Source organism: Castanea sativa, chromosome 11, assembly GCF_040712315.1.
Source record: "Castanea sativa cultivar Marrone di Chiusa Pesio chromosome 11, ASM4071231v1".
NCBI classification, from domain to species: Eukaryota; Viridiplantae; Streptophyta; class Magnoliopsida; order Fagales; family Fagaceae; genus Castanea; species Castanea sativa.
Window position 1 is genome coordinate 59,011,310 of NC_134023.1, and position 22,156 is coordinate 59,033,465.

Consider the following 22,156-nt stretch of genomic DNA (forward strand, 5'->3'; position numbering starts at 1 on the left):
TTCGTGAGGCCCATTGAGCCTATAAATAGACCCATTCAGACACAAATCCAAATGACTGTAATAGACACACACAAAAAAAAAAAAAGAAAAAAAAGAGAGAGATTCTTGGCAAGGAAGGGTGTTCTTTCTGGTGGAGCTTTGGGCTTGAACACTTTGTGCAGAGGTTGTTCTAGCCATACGACACTTGTTGGGCTGTTGTATCCTGGGGGAGACAAGTCAGAGACGGTCTGCACCGGTTACAAAGTTTAGCCAACCAAGGGCTTGAATCTCCTTAAAGAGAGCGAGTGCCGCGCCTCAGTCCAGATAGTGTTGTGTAATTTCTCTCTTTAAATTAATAAAAAAATTCAGAAGTATTATTCAGTTTCTCTTTGTGTATTTCCATTATTATTGTGTTTGCACCAACACAATTCTCAACATCCCTATCAGTTATCACTTACCGGAAGACTCCATAATATGGGTGGGCAATAAGAAAGGAATTTTCTCTGTGAAGAGTGCCTACTATGTAGCAAGGCAAGTGCTGAATTCAAACTTACAAGAAGAATCATCGATGGGAGACGTGCGAACCCCTCTATGGAAGAAGATGTGGCACTTAAATATCCCAGAAAAAGTTCGCATTTTTGCTTGGCCAATATGTATGAATGCGATCCCCACCATGATGAATTTAAATAAGAGAGGAGTTCAAGCAGATGCCATCTGCCCCTTATGTAGAAAAGAAGTGGAAACAGTGGAGCATGCCATCCTAAAGTGTGATCTTGCCAAAGCTGTCTGGTCAAATTGGAATGACTGTCCAACAAGAATTTCAGAATGCAGCTATGACATATCTGACTCGGCTTTATCCATAATAAGCCAAGGGACTCAAAAGTGATTTGGAAAAGTTGTTTGGAGTAGCATGGGCAATATGGTATCACAGAAATCAATTGGTGTATGAAGCCAATACAACAACAGCGGACCAGGTTTGGGGGACAGCAATCCGCATGATTGAAGACTTTAAAAATGCAAACAACTTATTGGCTACAGGAAAAAGAGATGAGATCAGAGCATGGAAGCCTCCCCCAGAAGGTGTGTTCCTCATAAATGTGGATGGAGCTATTCCGGCTTTGGATGGTCATTCTGGTGTGGGTGTTGTGATTAGGGACTAGGAGTAGTTGCAGCCATTAGCTTGCCCTTACCTGGTAATTTTGCAGTTGAGGAAACTGAAGCCATTGCCATGGAACAAGGCATTGTCCTTGCTCATATGTTAGGCCTGGAAAATATCATGGTGGAAGGAGACTCTTTGCAGACTATTCAAGCAGTTCAAGCCAAAGATTGCAGGGGAGTGGCTGGTCACATTATTGCAGGTATTATCCATGATTTGTCAAATTTTCAGTCGGTTGTGTTCAGGCTCATAAGCAGGAATGGCATTGGCAACAAGATAGCCCATGAACTTGCACAATATGCCAAGAGGTCTGGAGCTTTAAAGAGCTGGTTTGGTGCAGCTCCAGAGTTTGTAGCTGACCTTCTTTGTACAGATGCTTACAGCTAGTCTAGGCTGGGTTTCTTGGTCTATTTTGGTGCCTATGTCCTGTTTTCTTTCTCTGGTTTTTTATGCGTTCTGATCTGGTTGTATGTATTCCTCTTTGGTTTTAATGAATGAATATTCAGTTTCAAAAAATAAACGATACCATGGTCCATGGGGCATTAATGAACAGTGAATAAAATTACGCAAGCCCAAACACCAAAAAACAAGTCAAACACTATGATTTTGTAACTATATTCTATTTCTAAGAAAATATTTAAATTTTATACATATATTCAAAGCAATAGAGAATACAAAAAAAAAAAAGAAAAAAAAAGAATACAAGTAAATGTGAAATTTTTTGCTACAATAAAAAATCTATATTACTAAAGTAAGTGTAAATACCTTTATATTTTCATTTTCCTTACCTCCAGCCTAAAAAAAAAAAAAAAAAAAAAAAGAGCATAGAAAACTATCAATTAGCATATCATCATATTTTTCTTACCGTTTTTGCTCTAAAATATTCTTCAATAGTACATTAAAACACAAAGGTAATTAATGAAGAAAAGTTTACATACTTGATACAGAAGAAAAAAAAATACATGACTGCTACAAGATTGGTTGTTTTCTAGAAAATCATAATGAAATTCTTGATAATAAGTCATCAACTCATCATGCATCCTGAAAACCTTGATAATAAGTCATCATCCCTGTGCACCTGTAGTGAACGGAGATAATTTCAATATATTATAATAATCAGCTTCGGACTTCAGAAAATGACAGTGTAGGGACACGATTTTCAGACCAAGCCCAAAATATAAGGGATCTTGGCCCAGTGAACCCAGTACAATAAATTTGTAGAGAGTGGGTCAAAGAGCTAGGCTTTAGTGCGTGGATAACAATTAGTATGATTTTGGATGATGAGCCAACATGAATTGTACCCGGTTTGTGCAAGAAAGTTTGTCCTCGGCACAATCCGAGGAGCTCTGTTCTAGCATATATTGGATGACCATGGTTACAGGAGTTGTTGAGGTTGCTACAATGCTTTCTCTTCTCCTTTTTTCGTCCCCCTCTCTCTGGGATCTTTACCCTTATTTATATTACATCTCTCCCTTCATCCTTACCCTACATGTGGACTACATGTGGACAGTTGATGGTTTATGGTGATATTTGTCCCATCAGCCCCTTCTAAAAGTCTTCTGGGGTGGCTGTAAGGCTGCCATAATACTGTTCAGAGGTCACTTCCTCATTAATGCGGTGATAGCAGCTTCCCCTTAGATATTTTTGAGCCCTTATCCCTCTTGTACATTCATGGTGCTCGTTGCTATCATTAGAACTTCCTAAAAGGTCATCTTTGATCATTAGGATCTATACTAGATTTGCGTTTAACTTTAGTCTGAGGAGATGGCGCTCCTCGGACTCGGACGACCCAGGCTTCTCGGCCAAACCACATGCTCTCGGCCAAATCTCAAAATCCATGACCCCACATACAGTATGCTAAATGGCGTTTTCCCTACAATAAAATTCAAAAGATATTCATTATTAATAACTTAATTTCTAAATTAAACATTCAATTATGTTTTTATAGTAAGAAAGTTCTTGATGCAAGGATCCTAATTTACGAAATTAACAAATCCCAACTCATATAATATTTGTGGAATTGGTACCCATTTACTTAAATAATTTTAACAAGCAAAATTCTCTAACATATTCGTCAACTTTAAACCACTTGGGCCAATATACAAAACCTAATATCTCTAACATCGGCCACCAGCTGGCTTGACAAGTACTGGAACCTGGTCTAGTTCTTGGCATGCATTTTGGGCCTTTGGGCACAAACAATTTGTCAATATGATCATGATTCTGGGCCTTTACCTGGCATTTTTAAGGAGGAAGAACATGATTTCCACCTCTATGCAACAATTACAATTCAATATGATATGGTATAAATAAGAAAGAAACAGAGCAAGGCTCAATCACGAGCAGCTCTTCTTGTTTTTTTTTTTTTTTTTTTTTTGTGGAAAAACTTATTATATATATATATATATATATATATATATATATATATATATATATATATATATATATTTAAAAACTGAAATGTAACATTTAATATTGTTATATACCTGTTGGGTCATCTCATCCGCTATGTCATACTTTTTTTTTTTTTAATTTTTTATTCTTTTATGATTTTTTTTAATTTTATATATATTTAAAAACTGAAGCGTAGAATTTAATGTTGCTACGCTTCTCCTGTGTCACCTCATCCATTATGTCATACTTTTTTTTTAATTCTTTTTTCCTTTAATGAATTTTTTTAATAAAATAGTTAAATATAGATCATAAACAAACATATTGATGGACACTATTACTATTCAACCATTACTATTTATTTGTCTTAAATACAAATGATTTTGTTCGAAATTGCAAACGTTACGATTCATTAGATATAAATGTTTTACTATTCAACCACCCAAATTGATCTCAACTTTTCATTTTCTTCTTTGCAATTTCAAGTTATTGTTAAAATTGAATAATTCAATATCTTTTTAGTTGATAAAATTAAAAATTCAAGTATCCAAAGCAAATTGTAGCAAACAAATCTCTAGCTCAAAGATGTTTTTTGTCTCTTCGTTTATCTACTGTTACAATGTTTCCTTTTCCAAATTTTCAGTTTTTTTTTTTTTTCACGACCTTATCTCTCTCTCACTCACACATCAATTATTTATTTAAGCTTTACAATGTTATATCTACCAATGCATATTCTATATATGATCACCCCACTATCTACAACAACAAAAATTAGCTTAATACTAATTTTTATCAACATTTTTCAATCAAGGTTTAGTTTTCACCATTTTGAGAAGATATTGATTTTTTTTGTCTGAAATTTTCAAAGTTAAGTTGGCAATAAGAAGACCATTAGGGTGAACAAAGCACATAATCAAAAATAATTTTTTCTCCTTTCATTTTGGTATTATTGCGTTTAGTCTTTGTGAAGTGATTTTGTTGTATTCCTTCCCCAAATTTTCAATGATGTTGACTTTTGTTATTGTTAATTGATTTAGAATTGTTAGCGCAGTTTAATTTGGACAATCATTGTTGTGGAAATTCTTGATGTTGATATGAAACATATTGATGATGAAATTATTTTGTGTTTATTTGTAGAGTATCGAAAAAGTAAAAAAAATATTCAATGTAGTAATTTGGTTATTGTTGCATTCTATGTATTTGGTAAAATTCCTTTTAGAAATCTAATGTATTATTCTCACATCTATTTTTTTTTTTGTGGTCATTCTATTACAAATAATTGGAATCTTGACCATTAGATTTTTAACTAATCTGAGCTTTCTTGGAAAGTTTTTACTTTTCTTAGTTGATCATCTTTAAGGGAAAAACCAAAAAGAGAATAAGACAAAATATAATTTATTATAGAGCATCACTATGCTGTTAATATTTTTATGTACAGATACTTGAGGAACTTGATTAATTCTTTGTTGGAATTCCAATTATCCTTATGTGTAGCCTCTTAGATTAATTTTTGGGGGTTCAAGTGATAGTCTAGAGGTAAAGACATTCTTTTGGTGTCTTATGTTTGTGATCTAAACCCCATCATCCCCCCTCTCCACCACAATCTACCTATGAAAAAAAAAGGTTAATGTTTGCCTTAGTTTGAATAACATTTGATGTCCCATTATTTGCTTAAATCTTTCATATATGCAATGCTTAATTCATTTAAAATTTTTTAATTAATCTTTTGTTCTTTTCACCTTTTAGTCTCTTTATGATTTTGAAATTGCACAAATTCTATTACATAGCACCAGATTAAGCTTATGTTGTGGGAACAACAAGCACAATGCCTAAGGTGCCCCCACTTTTGCCTAATTAAGGACTACACCACATAAACTTCTCAATAGGGTTGGTTTTTATGATGAAATCATTGGTATTTGTAATGCAAGCCTTAATGGAGATTGAACTTTTAAATTCCATAAGTATGTATATCACATGGAATAGGAAAGTGAATTTATCGATACAAAGTTTTGAATAATAATGTATTTAACAGTTTTGTATTACTACTCCATAATTGTTGTAGTTTAAATACGTCAATACCATCTTTATTCTGAAAAATGAGAAACCATGAAAAACAAAGACCAAACTAACATAGTTGATAATGATTAAAAATTCCTTGATTAATTCCTCTTGATTGAACATATACACTCGCTATAAGATAGTATCTTAATCTCACTAAGTTGAAGGTAGTATACTATTCAATCATTTTGCCAAATTTTCGTATTAAAGTTATAGATTCTATCTTCTAATAGATGTTTGTGTTGATGTGTGTGTGTGTGTGTTTAATCGGCTGTTCAAACTAATATTCTCCATCATATGTTACTCTGTAAAGATCTTATTAGCTGTATAGATGGTACTTTAGGTTTATAAGACAAGATCAACAATAAGTGATTTGTATATAATTATATCTTGATGATATTGAAATGTCATGATCGATAGGTTGGTTTTATTGTACAATATAATATAAGTAATCATGCGATTTATGAATTTAAAGAGTTATATATTGCGAGATTTATTAATATGACAAAAAAAGTTTGCGTTTCGCATTCTATTTTATTTTATATTTCCACTTATATGAGTTATTGATTATGAGTAGAGATGTCCACGAGTCGGGGCCGGGTTGGGTTTGTGCCAAACTCGAACTCAACCCGACATTATCGGTTAGGGAAGATTTTGACCTGCAACTGACCCGAATGAAGTTTCAGATCAACCGGGTCGGGTTGTATCGGTTTTCAGGTGTGAATCGATCGGTTTTGGATTTTCCAATTCACCACTTTTTGGCCGAAATCTGGCTGGATCTAATGAGAGTTGGGCGAGATTCCTTCGGATCTATGAAAATTTGGCTGAGATTTGGCAGAGTTGGAGTTGGGCTTACCGGAGTTTTGGCCGAGTTTGAGTATATCTGGGTTGGATTCGCCGAAATTAAGCATATCTGAGTAAGGAAGAGACTAAATCTTAGCCGAATTTGAGCCGATCTGAGTGAAGGAAGCCCAAACGTGGCTAGATTGGAGCTGAGAAGCACCAGATCGTCACCAGATCTAGGTGATTTTCGCTGTTCTTTGAGTTTTTGTCGGGCGGGTCGGGTGGCTCGAGTTTTTGAGGATGAAACCCGCCACTCGACCTGCAGTCGAGTTCTGATAATTGAGACCTGTCATTGACCCGTCGGAGGTGTTAGCCCAGCCGTGATGGGTTGGTTTTGGCGGGTCTTTGGTTTTCATGGACGCCCCTAATTAGGAGAAAGAGAGAGATGTTGATCTATGTTTTGGATAAAAATATACTTAGAAGAGTTGATTTGCATACATTTGTATAGTTATTAAAAAAGTGTATGTTAGGTTCTAAAACCTTTAGGTTTAAATGTATTAGAACTCTAAATTGTAATGTTGGCAAACCATGATCAAAATGTTTTAGTCTTGTTTAGACTGCTCAAAGTATGTGTCTTATATGTAAAATTAGAATCGAGTTGCTGCAGAATTTACTATGCAATTCTGCTTGGCTCGATTGATCGAGAATTAGACTCGACTATTCGAAAGTCGTGCAGATTGTTTTTCTGCAGAATTTTCCAACTCAGCCCAAGCCCATTTTACGTGTAGGGTTTTATAGTTTGCCCTAGGTATAAAAGGGAAAACCCTAGCCACGTTTTTAGAGTTGCTACTGATACTCTTTATACTATGTGTGTGAATCTCTTGTGAGATCTAGAGGTGTTTGCCTTCACATACACTTAGGGTTATCAAGATCTAGATTATGTCAAGATCTAGATTATGTCAAGAGCTTGGTGATCAATTCGGTTACAGATTCAAGAGCTTAAAGATATACAAGCGGGAGTGTTTTGTGCTTGCTGGGAATCCAAGAAAGAAGTAGTCCGTGGACTCGGAGCTGTCATGTGGTCGTGGTAGTAATAGGATGTTAGTGGTCTAAGTCGCTATTGTGTAAACTTCAATTCTTTCATAGTGGATTCAGTTTTACCTTCAGGATAGCTAGGTTAAATCTTCCCCATGTTTTTTACCGGTTTGGTTTTCTTGGGTCATCATATCATTGTGTTCTTTATATTTCCACTGCTTTGCATGATATGATTTATATATGTTAACCTAGATCTGCATAATTTACCTAAGTTAATCACTTGGTTAAATAACTAAGTTAATCTGGTTGTGTTTTAAAGGGTCTAAAAACGTACAGTATACATGGTTACAACTTGGTCTAATAGTCTCACTATAGAATAAAAGAAAGCTTTTTTTATTGCATTGTATTTTCATACATATCCACTATATATAATACCCGACTACAAAATATATTATGTTATACTAGAAAAAACATCTAATTTAAAATAACACATATTGAATTTTTTAAAATATAGAATTTAATATATTAATTCAATAATTATCCAATAAAAAATGATTATATCAAATTTTTCTGGGCATCGCATTGGTTTGTGACTAGTTAAAGTTAAAAACACAATTTTATTTTTTTGGTGGGAGTGTGACACAAAGTTAATTAAAGAAGCAACTTTACATACTTGATGCAGGAGGGGGAAGAAAACGTGAATGCTACTGGGAAGCTACAAGATTGATTATCTGCTTCAATGATATATATCATAAACTGACCTTACTGCAACGACAACCTTCATAATAAATCATCATCCTTGTGCACCTGTGTTCACGAAAGATAATTTCAATTTAGTATGATTGTAAGCTTTGCATTTCAAATAATGACAATTTGAAATGCAAAGGATGTGACTTTCTAATCGCAATATCAAATTATCAATGCCCTTCTCCCCTTAAACATTTCGAGTGGTCTTATCAAATTAGATCACGTGGTGTGAGAGGGTGTGCACCAATTTAGAACATCTACTGAAACAAGCATAATTCACCTGTGGCTTGAAGCCTTTGTCTGCGTACATTAGTTCCAATAAGTTTTTGTCGAATTGAATGTAGCTTAATTATAACATCACTTATGTTCATCCTTTCTCTTGGAGATTCAACTGAACAAGCAACTCCAATTCCAAGTATCAAAGCAAAGCATTCTTGAATTTTTGGACTTCCATCTTGACCTTCATTACGATTAATGTCATTCATCCTTGTCTCTCCCAATTCTCTTTCCCGAAGAAGGATAGGATCTAAAATGTCAATTATTCTTTCCGGCAAAGCTGCTTTAACAAAGTAATGAAGATTAACGCTATCTTGAAAAATCTTATCAATAGGCCTTTTTCCAGTGAACATCTCCAAAAATAATATCCCGTAACTATAGACATCACCATATATTGACACTTCATTTCCTACACCATACTCTGCAATTACACATAACATGTATATAGAAATGTAACCATAGTTTTGTATTAGAAAGAAGTAAGGAAAAAGATCTAACCTAATGGGTATTAAATAAGCTTTTAAAATGGAATGTAAAGTGTAAACAACGAAGAATTTAGATAAGTCAATAAATTTAGATATAAAAATTCTATATTCTAACTAAATAGATCCTTGCTAAACTTGTCTTTTCATGTTTAAAAATGGAATAATAGACTATGAGAAAAGATAAAACAGTTAAATTTTAAAGGATAATGATATTTACCTGGAGGAGTATAACCAATTGTGCCTCTTACTCCGATGGAGCTTGAATGATCAATAGAACATTCTTGGGTGGCATCAAAAAGCAATCTTGCCAAGCCAAAGTCACCTACGTGTCCAATCATTTCATCATCAAGAAGTACATTGCTAGGCTTGAGGTCACAATGCACTATTGGTGTTTGGCAATGGTACGTGATGAAGATAATCCAACGCATTAGCGACATGAATGGCAATATCTAGCCTTTGAAAAAGACTCAAATTCCTTGGTTCCTCAAGAGTCTCATTTGGATTTGGAGTTTGATGCAACCATTCATCTAGGTTGCCATTTGCCATGAACTCATATACCGAAGCTTTAAAATCATTACCTTGATAGTCAATACCAGAACATGATGTAAAAACCTTGACAAGATTTCAATGTCTAACATTTCGTAGAGCCTCACACTCTGCTATGAAACTTTTGGAAGCTCCATGGTGCAAAAAGTTGAGCACCTTGATAGCAACTATATGTTTACCCTGATCAAGAATTCCTTTATACACAGACCCAAAGCTACCCACACCAATTAAATTGGTAGAAGAGAACCCATCGGTTGCATTTAAAAGACTTTGGTAAGATAGATTCAAAAGAAAATTTCTTGAGTCACTTAAGGTGTTTTCCTTTCTTTTCTTTGTTAAAGAACAAAGAAGTAGAAGTGACACAACCAAAGTTGCTCCAAGAAGCCCAAAAAATATAGAGATTATCAACTTCAATGTCAGGGTCAACTTCCTCTTTCTGGATTTTTCGTGTTTGCATTTAGGAAGCTGAAATTTAGGAATGCCCCCACAGAGCTTATCATTTCCCGTAATGAAGGTTGCACTCTTGTTCTTGAAAATTCCATCTACTGGTACCTCACCCTCAAAATGGTTGTAAGATAGATTTAGAAATTGCAAGAAGACAAAGTGCTCCAAAAATTTGGGAATTTGGCCAGACAAATTATTATTAGAAAGATCTAATTCTTGAAGACCTCTTAATGATCCCAAAGATGGAGGAATGATCCCTTGAAAGAGGTTTCTTCTCATGTCTAAAAATTCCAACTTTATGTAGCTTCCAAGACTTGCTGGAATTTTACCAATCAACATGTTTTTAGAAATATTTAAATATTCTAGATTTATTAAAGTTCCTATTTCCATAGGAAGGACACCAGTGAGTTGGTTGGTAGACAAATCTAGAATAGTGGCTGAGAATGAGAGACCAATGACTTGTGGTGATATCGAACCAGTGAGATTGTTATTATTAAGATACAGCTCTATCAAATTTCGACAATTTTTAAGGCTTAAAGGAATGCTGCCTTGAAGATTATTCTCAAATAAGCGCAAGTATAACACAGTAGTTAAATTTCCAAGAGATGATGGAATATTCCCAAAAAAGTTATTTTGAGATAAATCCAAATATTGTAACTTTTGGAGCTTTCCAATTTCATATGGAATATTACTTGATAATTTGTTATGAAATATTTCAAGATCTTCCAAGTTGATCAAATTTCCTATTTCAGAATGAATACTTCCAAATATTTTATTACTTTCTAGATTTAAGACCTTAAGAGTAGTTGAGAGATTTCCAATGCACTTGGGTAACTCTCCCCGAAAGTTGTTGAGACCTATGTCCAATATTTTTAGATAGGTGGCATTTGTTAAATAACAGAGAAAACTCAAGTCATTTGCCCCTTCATTTCCAAGATTGTTGTTCGCAATGAGAAAACTTTTAAGTCTATGTAGCTTCTCCAAAGAATGAACTTCTCCACTTATTTTATTTTCAGTGAATCCCATATATTCTAGATTTGTGGCATTAGATATTGAAACAGGGATAGATCCAGTAAATTGGTTCCTAGAGAAGCCTAATGTTTTGATATTTGGTAGAGTGATACCTATGTCTAACGGAAGACGCCCTTCTATTCTGTTGAATTCTACACTAAAAAAGTTTAATGAAGACAGATTGAAGATTGAGGGAGGTATTGCACCTGACAATGTATTTACAGCCACAGAAAAGAATGCAAGCTTACTTAATTGGCCAAAAGATTCAGGGATATTCCCACCCAAGTTATTATAAACTAGAGAAAACTTTTCTAGTGATGATAAGTTTCCAAAATAAGATGGGATGGTTCCTGTCATATTATTTTTGTAAAGACCAAAGTATCGGAGCTTTGACCAGGTGCCAAGTGTTGTAGGGATTTCTCCGATCAAAAGGTTGTAGCCGACCCGAAAGTCGATGAGGTTTGCACAACCGGACAAGTTGCTAGGAATTTTGCCGTTAAGCGTGTTATTGTCCAATAGTAAGACTTGCAATCTGCGTAAACGGCCAATTTCTGGAGGGATTTCATTATGAAAGCTGTTGTTTGGGAGAATTAGATTTATCAAAAAACTTAAATTTCCAACATTTGGTGATATAGAGCCTACCAGTTTTGAAGATTGCAGGTCCAACACAGGAACTCTCTGATGTCGGCGACCGCAAGTAACCCCTTGCCATTGGCAAAAGTGGATGCTGTCATTCCAAGATGTCATAACCCCGAAAGGGTCCTGTGTGATCTTGGCTTTGAACTCAAGCAACGCCAACCGGTCTGTCTCATTATTCTCCCCAACCACTAAGAAGCCACAGCACAAGAGAAGGATAAAAGCATGCATGGATAAAGAAGAGGGTGGAGCTGAACTCCAGTGGGAAAGCCCCATATGCAATATGGTTGAAGAAGCAGTTGGTACAATACAAGTGTGTTTGCGAGTGGGTGTTGGTTTTTCCAAACAAAACAGATAAGAGGGTTTGATTACGCAGTTTAGCACTCATAGGAAAAGCACATTTATAAGAATTGAAGACTGAAGAAGAACCAACTTACTGCATGAAGTGCGGGCCCAGCTCGAAAGAATACAAGGACTTTGGGAATTCACCTAACTACAATCAAAGCATGTATAATAGTCACCGACTCGGTGGCGGTGGTCCCTTTACCTTTATAATTAGTGGGAATTCACCAAACTGCAATCAAAGCATGTATGAAAAATATGTAAATAAGCGTTTATTTGCGAATGTTGGCTGATATTATTATTTTAATTTTGGGTTTTTTAAAAAGGACAAATTATATTTATATCGAATCCAAGCCTCGTTTTTTTTTTGGTTGAGAACTATGGAATTAAATAAAATTGCAATATAGAAATTGAGCAAGTTCTAAGTTTTAAAATTTTGATGTAATACTAAATAGTCTTTTGTCCCTGCATCAAATTCCTATAGTCAATTCAAACTTGGCAGCAAACCAGAACAAAAGAGGGGACCTACATGAACAATTTGCTTTTTAGTGAATCCACCATTTTCAAATGCACCGTGTCCAACTAATTATTGTTGGAAGCTATTGCAAGTGAAGTGTATTGTAGCCAGTTATTGGCTTCCTTGAAACATTTGTAACCGGTGAATTAGTTCATTAATACAGTTACTACTATTCTATTGAAAATATATAGCCGAATGACTTTTTCAAATTTCAAGAGGTACTAAACCGAAGGAACAAGGAAATATAGCAGAATGACCTTTACAATATCAAGTGGTACTAAACAGAAGATACAAGGGGAAGACTAATTTCCACCAAATTATCAAAAATCAACAACAGTCTTAGTCTTAATAGAAGAGGGAAAAAAACTAAATCCCCAGCTTTTATTCTCCACAAAGCAGACAATGCATCAGTACATCTATTCACTTTCCTAAAACAATGTTTGTCTTCTATGTGAGGGATTCCCATCCAAAGCCACCTGCAATAATCCACAAGAGAACTCAAACTAGGATAACTTTTAAACGCATTAGTGAGAGGAAACCACAACAATGGTACTAATCTCTTTTCAGTTTGAAATAACAAATACTAATCTCTTTTTACCTGTATCTTGAATTATTTGTTTGTGATACTAATTCCCTCCAATAAGTTCTTTTCGAATTGAATGCAGCTCAACTATAACTGTACTGATGCTCATCCTTTCTCTAGGAAATTCCATGGAACAGGCAACCCCAATTCCAAGTATCAAAATCAAGCACTCTTGAATTTTGGTACTTCCTTTTTGACCCTCATTGCGATTTTCATTTATCACTATCTCCTCATCCTCTCTTTCTTAAAGAAGAATGGGATCTATAATGTGAATTATTTGTTCTGGCAAAGCTACTTTAACAAATTTATGAAGGTTTAAATCTTGGAGAGTGTTTTCAGTTGGCCTTTTCCTAGTGAACATCTCTAACAATAATATACCATAGCTTTAAACATCACCGTATGTTGACACTTCATTTCTCATACCATACTCTACACTTGTACATTATATATACTGTAATATGAGCATGCTTTCATCCAAAAATTTGTTTGGGAGAAGGGGGGGGGGGGGGGCTACATAATCGTACAAGTCTTAAATGACATTTTTCAATGACATGTAATTAAAAAAAAAAAAAAGATAAAGATATTCACCGGGAGGAGTATAACCAATTGTTCCTCTTACCCCAATGGAGCTTGATTGATTAGAAGAAAAATCTCGAGTATCATTGAGAAGGAATCTTGCCAGGCCGAAGTCACCTACATCTCCAATCAATTCATCATCGAGAAGAATGTTAGTTCTAAGACCTTTAGGTTTAAATGTATTAGAACACTAATTTGTAATGTTGGCAAACCATGATCAAAACGTTTTAGTCTTGTTTAGACTGTTCAAAGTATGTGTCTTATATGTAAAGTTGGAATCGAGTTGCTGCAGAATTTACTGTGCAATTCTACCTGGCTCGATCGATCGAGAATTAGACTTGACCAATCGAAAGTCATGCAGATTTTTTTTTCTGCAGAATTTTTTAACTCAACCGAAGCCCGTTTTATGTGTAGGATTTTATGTTTTGCCCTAGGTATAAAAGGGAAAACCCTAGCCACATTTTTTAGAAGTTGTTGATGCTGTGTGTGTGAATCTTTTGTGAGATCTAGAGATGTTTACCTTCACACATACTTAGGGTTATCAAGGATCAAGATTATGTCAAGAACTTGATGATCGTTTCAGTTGCAGATTCTAGAGCTTAAACATATACAAGCGGGAGTGCTTGTGCTTGCTGGGAATCCAAGAAAGAAGTAGTCCGTGGACTCGAAGCTGTCACGTGTTCGTGGTAGTAGGTTTCATACTCGAGGTAGCAATAGAATGTTAGTGGTCTAAGTCGCTATTGTGTAAACTTCAATTCTTTCATAGTGGATTCAGTTTTACCTTGAGGATAGCTAGGTTAAATCCTCCCCAGGTTTTTTACCGGCTTGGTTTTTCTGGGTCATCATATCATTGTGTTCTTTATATTTCCACTGCTTTGCATGATATGATATATTTGTGTTAACCTAGATCTGCTTAATTTACCTAAGTTAATCACTTGGCTAAATAACTAGATTAATCTGGTTGTGTTTAAGGGGTCTAAAAACGTACAAAGAACATTGCTAGGCTCGAGGTCACAATGAACAACAGGTGTTTGACAATGATTGTGAAGATAATCCAATACATTAGCAACATCAATGTCGATATTTAATCTGTTAAGAAGACTCAAATTCCTTCTCTCCTCATAAGCATCATCTACTCTTGGTGTTGGATGCAACCATTCTTCTAGGTTACCATTTTCCATGAACTCATATACCTAAACATGTTGTGAGCACCTTTACAAGATTTCGATGTTTAATATATCTTAGTGCCTCACACTCAGCTTTGAAACTCTTAAAAACTCAATAGCATGAAAGGTCGAGCACCTTGATAGCAACTATATGCCGATCTTGATCAAGACTTCCTTTATACACTAACCCGAAGCTACCCACACAAATTAAACTAGTAGAGAAAATCCATTTGTAGCATTTAAGAGGCTTTGGAAAGATACATTCAATGGAATTTTTCTTGAATCACTTGAGGTATTTTCTTTCTTTTTCTTTCTTAAAGAAGAAAGAAGTATAAGTGACACAACCAAAATTACTCCAAGAAGCCCAAAAATTATAGAGATTATTAACTTCACCGTAAGGGTCAACTTACTCTTCTTGGATTTTTCATGTTTGCATTTAGGAAGCTGAAATTCAGGAACACTCCCACAGAGCTTATCATTTCCCATAATGAAGGTTTCACTTTTGTTCTTCAAAATTCCTTCTATTGGGACCTCATTCTCAAAATGTTTGTGAGATAAATTTAGAAATTTCAAGTAGACAAAGTGCTCCAAAAAGTTTGGAATTTGGCCTGACAAATTATTGTTAGAAAGATAATTCTAAAAGACCTCTTAATTAATGATCCCAAAGACGGAGGAATGATCCCTTGGAAGAGGTTTCTTCTTATGTAAAAAAATTCTAACTTTACGCAGCTTTCAAGACTTGTTGGAATTTTACCAAACATGTTTTCAGAATTATTCAAATATTCTAGATTTTTTTAAAATTTTGATTTCCATAGGAAGGACACTAATGAATTGGTTGCCAGAAAAATCTAAAACAACCAGTGAGAATGAGGGACCAATAACTTGTGGGGATATAAAACCAATGAGATTGTTATTAGCAAGATTCAAAAGAAACAAATTTTGGCATATGCCTAGAGTTAGAGGGATGTTGCCTTGAAGATCATTCTCATAAAAAATAAAAATACAAGTTTATCAACACAGTTAAATTTCCCAAAGAAACTATTTTCAGCTAGATTTAAATCTTGTAAATTATTAAGCTTTCCAATTTCAGAGGGAATATCACCTGATAATTTGTTTTGCCACATTTGGAGATCCCCCAAATTAATCAAGTTTCCTATTTTGGTAGGAATCTTTCTAGATATTTTGTTATTATCTAAATATAATGTGTCAAGAGTAGTTGAGAAATTGATAATGCAATTGGGTAACTCTCCCCCAAAGTTATTGGCATTTATAGCAAATGTAGTCATAAAGGTGGCACTTGTCAAAGAACAGAGAAAACTCAGGTCATTTGCCCCTCCATTTCCAAGATTGTCAAGGGTAATGCCAAAAAAAGTAATTTTGTATAGCTTTTCCAAAGAAGGAACTTTTCCACTTAATTTATTATTGTTCAAAACAAGAGCAAATAGGTTTGAGGCATTAGATATTGAATTAGGGATTGATCCAATAAATTGGTTGTTGGCAATGCTAAATCCTGCAATATTTGGTAGAGTGAAACCTAGGTTTGACGGAAGACTCCCATGCATTTGGTTGTCTCCTATATCAAAGATTTTCAAAGAAGACAAATTGAAGATTGAGGGAGGAAGTGTACCAGACAACTTATTTGAAGATAAAGTAAAGGATGAAAGTTTGGTGAATTGGCCAAATGAATCAGGGATAGTCCCAACCAAGTTTTTATCATAGGCACAAAATGCCTATAGAGACGATAAGTTTCCAAAAGAAAGCGGGATACTTCTTGTCAAATTGTTATCGTAAATAGAAAAAATTCGGAGTTTTGACAAGATGGCAAATATTGTAGGAATTTCTCTAGATAGAAGGTTGTAATTGACATGAAGGCCTTCGAGGTGGGTGCAACCAGATAAATTGCTATGAATTTTGCAACTAAGTGTGTTATTTTGCAATTGTAAGAATTGCAATTTGCACAAACGACCAATCTCTAGAGGGATTTCATTATGGAAGCTACTGTTTTGGAGGGTTAGATTTTTCAAAAAACTTAAATTTCCAACATGTGGTGATATAGAGCCTACCAGTTTCGAAGATTGTAGGTCTAACACAATGACCCTTTGATGTCAACGACCAAAAGTAACCCCACTCCATCTGTAAAAGTGGATGTTGTGATTCCAAAAGCTCATAAGTCCAAGAGGATCATGAATGATCTTGGCTTTGAACTCGAGCAATATCAGATCACTTTGTAACCTTGTATTTTGGATTGTTAACTAAAAGAGCATTATAGGTGATCAACAATTTTTTTTAATATGTTGATAATTGTGGATAAAGGGATTGAATTTTGGATATCTCCGTTGAAAATACTAAGAAGTACCAATTAACCTATGATGCTCTTGGCAATGATCAAAAAATTATTCCATTATTTTTAGCCGACGTCATTTATCTCCTTGAAAGGTGATACTGCTATAGATATTATCAACATTTACCTGTGGACTTTTTTATGTAACACCTTTGGTCATCTTCTCAAAGCGATTTTCCTAAAACTTTATGTGCAACCGTTTATTAATTCTCTTCTATGGTCAAAATTATGCATCAAGCTTAAAAGAGTTTAATTTACTGTGGCCATATACGCAGTAGGCGAAATTTGTCTCTGCATCATACATTCCCATAATCAATTCAAACTTGTCAGGAAAAATGAAAAAAATAAAATAAAATAATAAATGGAAAGAAAAGGGACCTAGATGAGCAATTTACTTTTTAGTGAATCCCCCATTTTCAAATGCACCGAGTCCAACTTATTATTGTCCAAAGCTATTGAAAGTGAAGTCTATTGAATCAGAAAAAGTCGAAGTTTCTGTAGCCAAAGGCTTGGGGCAACATCTAGATGGACAGGTCTTTGGGTGGAGGATTTTTCTCCCTTGGCTGGAGGATTCCAAGGTAGACTTTGGGTTGCTTTACTAAAAGCAAGCGGGTGGAAGTGATAGGTGTTTAATGACTCAACATCTAATCAAGGTGTTTTGTAGGAAATCTGTAGCAAAACAATATGTGAATTATGGATAACGAGGACAGGTATTCTGGGATTGAGATGATGCAATAGCTCTCGATGGTTGAGATTGAGAGCTAAAAAAGCAATTTCAATCTCAACCGTTAAATAAAATAAGTGAGAAAAAGTTAAAAAGTGAGAATGGTAAAAACCTTTTGTGAGAGAAATACGAAGTATCCTAGGTATTGCACCGGATCTAAATCTGGTCTTCTACCATAAGTCCTTTCCTTCCGTCCTCATGATCGATATTCACTATTTCTCTTTTAAGTATTTTTTTTACAAATAATACAGTAGTTGACAATGTCCTTAGGCTTGTTATGAAAATTTCAAACATGCATGTAGTCCACGAATATAATAGACTTGTATATAGGGTATATTATACCCTTTTTGTGGTTGGACCCGGTTGTAATTTAGTTTACAAACTTTCAATTGGTATATTTGTCCCTTATAGTCTATATCTATATATATATAAAACCGAAGCTGAGCTTGCTCCACATTTTTCCATGTCAGCACAATATTTAAAAAATAATTTTTTTGATAAATTTAAAATATAAAATTAAAAACTCCTTTCACTAAAAAACAAAACCGGATGGTTATCTTTAAAAAAAAATTAAAAAAAAAAAACGATTGGAGTCTGGAAGAGAATACGTAGAAACCCCAAAAACTGAAAACCCTAGACCCAAATCCTTCTTCTTTGTCTCCACTCCCATCTGACCCGATGCTTATCTTTAAAAAAAAAAAAAAAAAAACCATTAGACACAAACACAAACTCAGCTTGGAAACACGATCGGAGTCTACAAGAGAATACGCAGGAAAACCCAAAATTGAAAACCCTAGACGCAAATCCTTCTCCTTGGTCGCCACTCCCATCTGAGTCAATCTCTTTCCGGCAACGGTAAGCGATCAAAACCCTGCTCTATTAAAAAAAAAAACAAAAATTCTGATTTTTTATACAAAAATTTTGATTTTCTATTTTCTGATCTGTTAGATAAAGAGGTTTTTGTTGTTTGAATTCTGGATTTTAAGTTTCAGTCTTGGAATTCAATCTCAAAGTAAGCAAAAATAGAAATACATGTTTGATCTGATTCTCTCTCTTATACACCTACTCCTGTTTTTGTTGTATATTTGGGTTTGAGTTATAATATACATACATATAAGTTTAGATCTTTCAATTGATTTTTTGTCTGTTAAATGGATCTTAATATGCTTTTTATGTCGTTTTGGTTTTCAAAATTTGTAAAATTAGACTCAATTGAGAAAATTTTATATTGGGTTTTTGTTTTTAAATGGTTTAAAAAAAATAATTTATAGTTGCTGCTTCAAATAAACCTCATTTAAGTTCTGCATCTCGAAGATCAAGTAAAAGAATACCTTAAGTGAAGATTTCTCAAAGAGAACTCCAATGAGAGTCTTCTTTCTGTAACAAATCCTGCATATTGGTGTTAGGTAAGCCTTTCCCTCTTTGTTTATATGATTTTTTTTTAATAACATATGTAAATGTCCTTAACTTTTTTCACATTACTTTTGTTGTTTTCTAAAATAAATTTGTTGTTTGGTGTTAGTTTCCCTATTTGATGCAGAAAGCTTTGTAGTTTTCTAAAATAAATTTGATGTTTATTGTTTATTTCCTTATCTGATGTAGAAAACAAAATATTATAAACAATTATTCTTTTTTCCTTCTATAATGATATTAATCAGATAAGAATGATCTTATTTTGCAGATAATATTTTCAATTGTAGATTAGGAGCTGCATACTAAAGAATTATGTTCTTCCATCCTTTATAAAGACAAACCATGTCATCATTTATGACATTATTAACAATAGTAAGCTAGAAGTTCAGTTTTTATTTTTTTTGTAAATTCTTACAATCATGGACCAACAAAATCAGTGATCTGCAATATGCATAAGAGCTAAAAGTGATAGTTTAATCATAATGATTGGTGTGTAGGTGTAGAGAAAAGTTCTAAACACCTAAAAACAGATATGGTAGGCAAGATCCCCATCATGCAATTGCTGCTAAAAAGCTGCCAGACTTGAATTGCACAAGCGTAGAATCAGCAATGAGAAGTATAGCATAGACAACAACAGCAAAATAGGATTTTGGGTCCTTTTGTAAGTGTTTGCTTCCATATTTGCTTCTTCTATTTGATTTGTGAAAACGAGTTGGGATTGTCAAATGAGCTTCATCATCCCATTTTTGTTATATTTGTAGCCTTGTAATTTCCTATGACTGAATTATTTTAAAACAAAGTTCTGAATGTGTTTATATCTATAATTATTTATAGCTATGAATTTATTTTCTCATGCTCAACCTTTACCATTCCAATGTAAAGAATTGTTGTAGTTCTTAGTCTGTATGGATTATATTGTTTGAGTTTTGTGTTTTGGTTTATAATCATTTACTGCTTTCGTAATTTTCTGCACACTTTGTGTTGGCATCATTATAGATGCTTTGGTGAGAAAGCAGTTTGCATTGATACATTTATTTTATTGGTTGCTTAAGCAGTAATTATTTTACTATAGATTGGTCATTTGAAAAGTGTAGAAAGAAACCTAAGAAATCATAAAAGAATTTTATAGAGCTACTAAATGTTATGATTTGTGCCTTTGAAAAACTTTTTGAACAATTTGGTGGGTTATTCTTATGAAAAGCATGACAACTATGAAGTTTTGAACTACTTATTGCTTATCCAGAAAACATAATTAGATATATATAGATAAAGAAGAGTTTCTTAGAAAAGAAAATAAGAGTTTAAATGAGAACCCATATCTAAAAAATTTGCCACTACCAGATAAGGTTTTTATTTTATTATTATATATGATTTAGGTTTGGATATTTTGGTTGGATTGGTTTTGATTAAGGTATTTGGGTTTTAGTTGTCTTGGTTGTTTGTAGTTCTTTTGGGCACTAATATATATTTTATTGTGAAGGATACTTTGATGAACGTTTTCTTTCATTCTTTTTTTATTTTTTATTTTATATATATATATATATATATATATATATATATATATATATATATATAGGTTTGGGAAGAGTTTTAGACTTGCATTTTCTTTTATTTTTTTTTTCAGCTAAAAGTACTTGCCTCTTTGTAGTAAAAAAATTTAGCTGAGGTTTTGGACTTTCTTTCATCAAGCCAGTGAGTTAGGCTGCTTAGATTTGGTGCAAATGTGACTTTTACTTGAAACCATCAACTAACAATCAGGTGGAATGTGCTCTCATGGCATTGAGCAATCTTGATGACTCTTGCAACTAACTTCTTTTGCGTTTGTTTCAGTTGTGCCACCGTGGCTGTTAACATCTTCTTGTGGATCATCTATGATATCCACTGATGCATTATTTTCAAGTGTGGTAGTTTCACTCTTGGAATCATCTTGTGTGTTATGTAATTTTCTGCGGCTGAATTCTTTTAAAACAAAGTTCCGAACATGTTTATATCTATACTTATTTATACCTATGAATTGATTTTCTCATGCTCAACCTTTATCACTTCGATGCAAATAATTCTTGTAGTTCTTAGCCAGTATTGATAATATCATTTGAGTTTTGCATTTGCCTTTTTCTCTGCTCTTCTACTTGCAATATCCCAGCTAAATATGGACATTTTTGTTTCTCTGTATTACTGTAGTTCTTAGCATGTACAAATCATTCTTCAATTGGTTTATAATCATTTAATGCTTTCATAATTTTCTTCACACTTTGTGTTAGCGCCATTAAAGATGCTTTGGTGAGAAAGCATATAAAGTCTTTGGAAGTTATTTTCTTACTTCGAAAAGAACAATGTTAGTCGAAGATGCATATCAGTTTTTTGATGAATTTATTGCAGGAAAAATGGGTGCTCAGTGGCACTAAATTAAGTGATCACATTATATTTTATGGATATGACTACCATCCTTTCGCTTCTTTCTTTTCGCATGTGTGTGTGTGTGTGAATCATGTTGACAAAATTGTAAACCATGATATTACTAAGAATAATATCCTCCTAGCATGCAGTTGAATCAAAATAAATTAGAGCTTTTTTCTTTTTTATTTCAATTATTGTAAAAATATGTAGGAAATGCGGGCTATTTAAAAAGAGAATTTGTGATTTTTTCTTATATGACAGAAAGCTTTGAGTTCTGCTTTTGAATCTTTTGTTTTTAATTCTTGCAATTATTGATGCTCGGTTGACTTGCAATTCTATTTAGAATTTTACGCATTAATTTTGTTTCAGATTTGTTCACTTCATAGAAATAACATTATCTCATGCTGATTTTGTTTAATGATGTGCAATGTTATAAGATGTCAAAATCCAAGAAAGTCTAAGGTTTTTTTATTTTTATTTTTATTTTTTCTGCATAGTAGGAGCACACAACTACGAAAGGAAAAACCTACTCATATGCATTTTAATGAGC

At 33.8% G+C, this 22,156-nt stretch overlaps 1 protein-coding gene and 1 pseudogene across 1 annotated transcript; one reads left to right on the forward strand and one right to left on the reverse strand.

Moving 5' to 3' along the window:
* The first annotated feature begins 547 nt into the window (after positions 1–547).
* Positions 548–1,522, forward strand: LOC142616817 (uncharacterized). Its single transcript, XM_075789590.1, has 3 exons — positions 548–861; positions 911–1,113; positions 1,185–1,522. Exons 1-3 carry the CDS (start codon positions 548–550, stop codon positions 1,520–1,522), a joined length of 855 nt encoding a protein of 284 aa, XP_075645705.1.
* Positions 1,523–8,406: 6,884 nt separating this feature from the next.
* On the reverse strand, positions 8,407–11,823 carry LOC142616818 (putative LRR receptor-like serine/threonine-protein kinase At3g47570; annotated as a pseudogene).
* Between the last annotated feature and the right edge of the window lie 10,333 nt (positions 11,824–22,156).

Excerpts from the sequence above, each read along its gene's own strand:
- LOC142616817 (XM_075789590.1), top strand. The coding sequence starts at position 548 with ATGGGAGACGTGCGAACCCCTCTATGGAAGAAGATGTGGCACTTAAAT. Across the intron at positions 862-910 it reads ATAAGCCAAGGGACTCAAAA|AAATCAATTGGTGTATGAAG; the intron begins GTGATTTGGAAA and ends ATGGTATCACAG. Across the intron at positions 1,114-1,184 it reads GGCTTTGGATGGTCATTCTG|TTGAGGAAACTGAAGCCATT; the intron begins GTGTGGGTGTTG and ends GTAATTTTGCAG.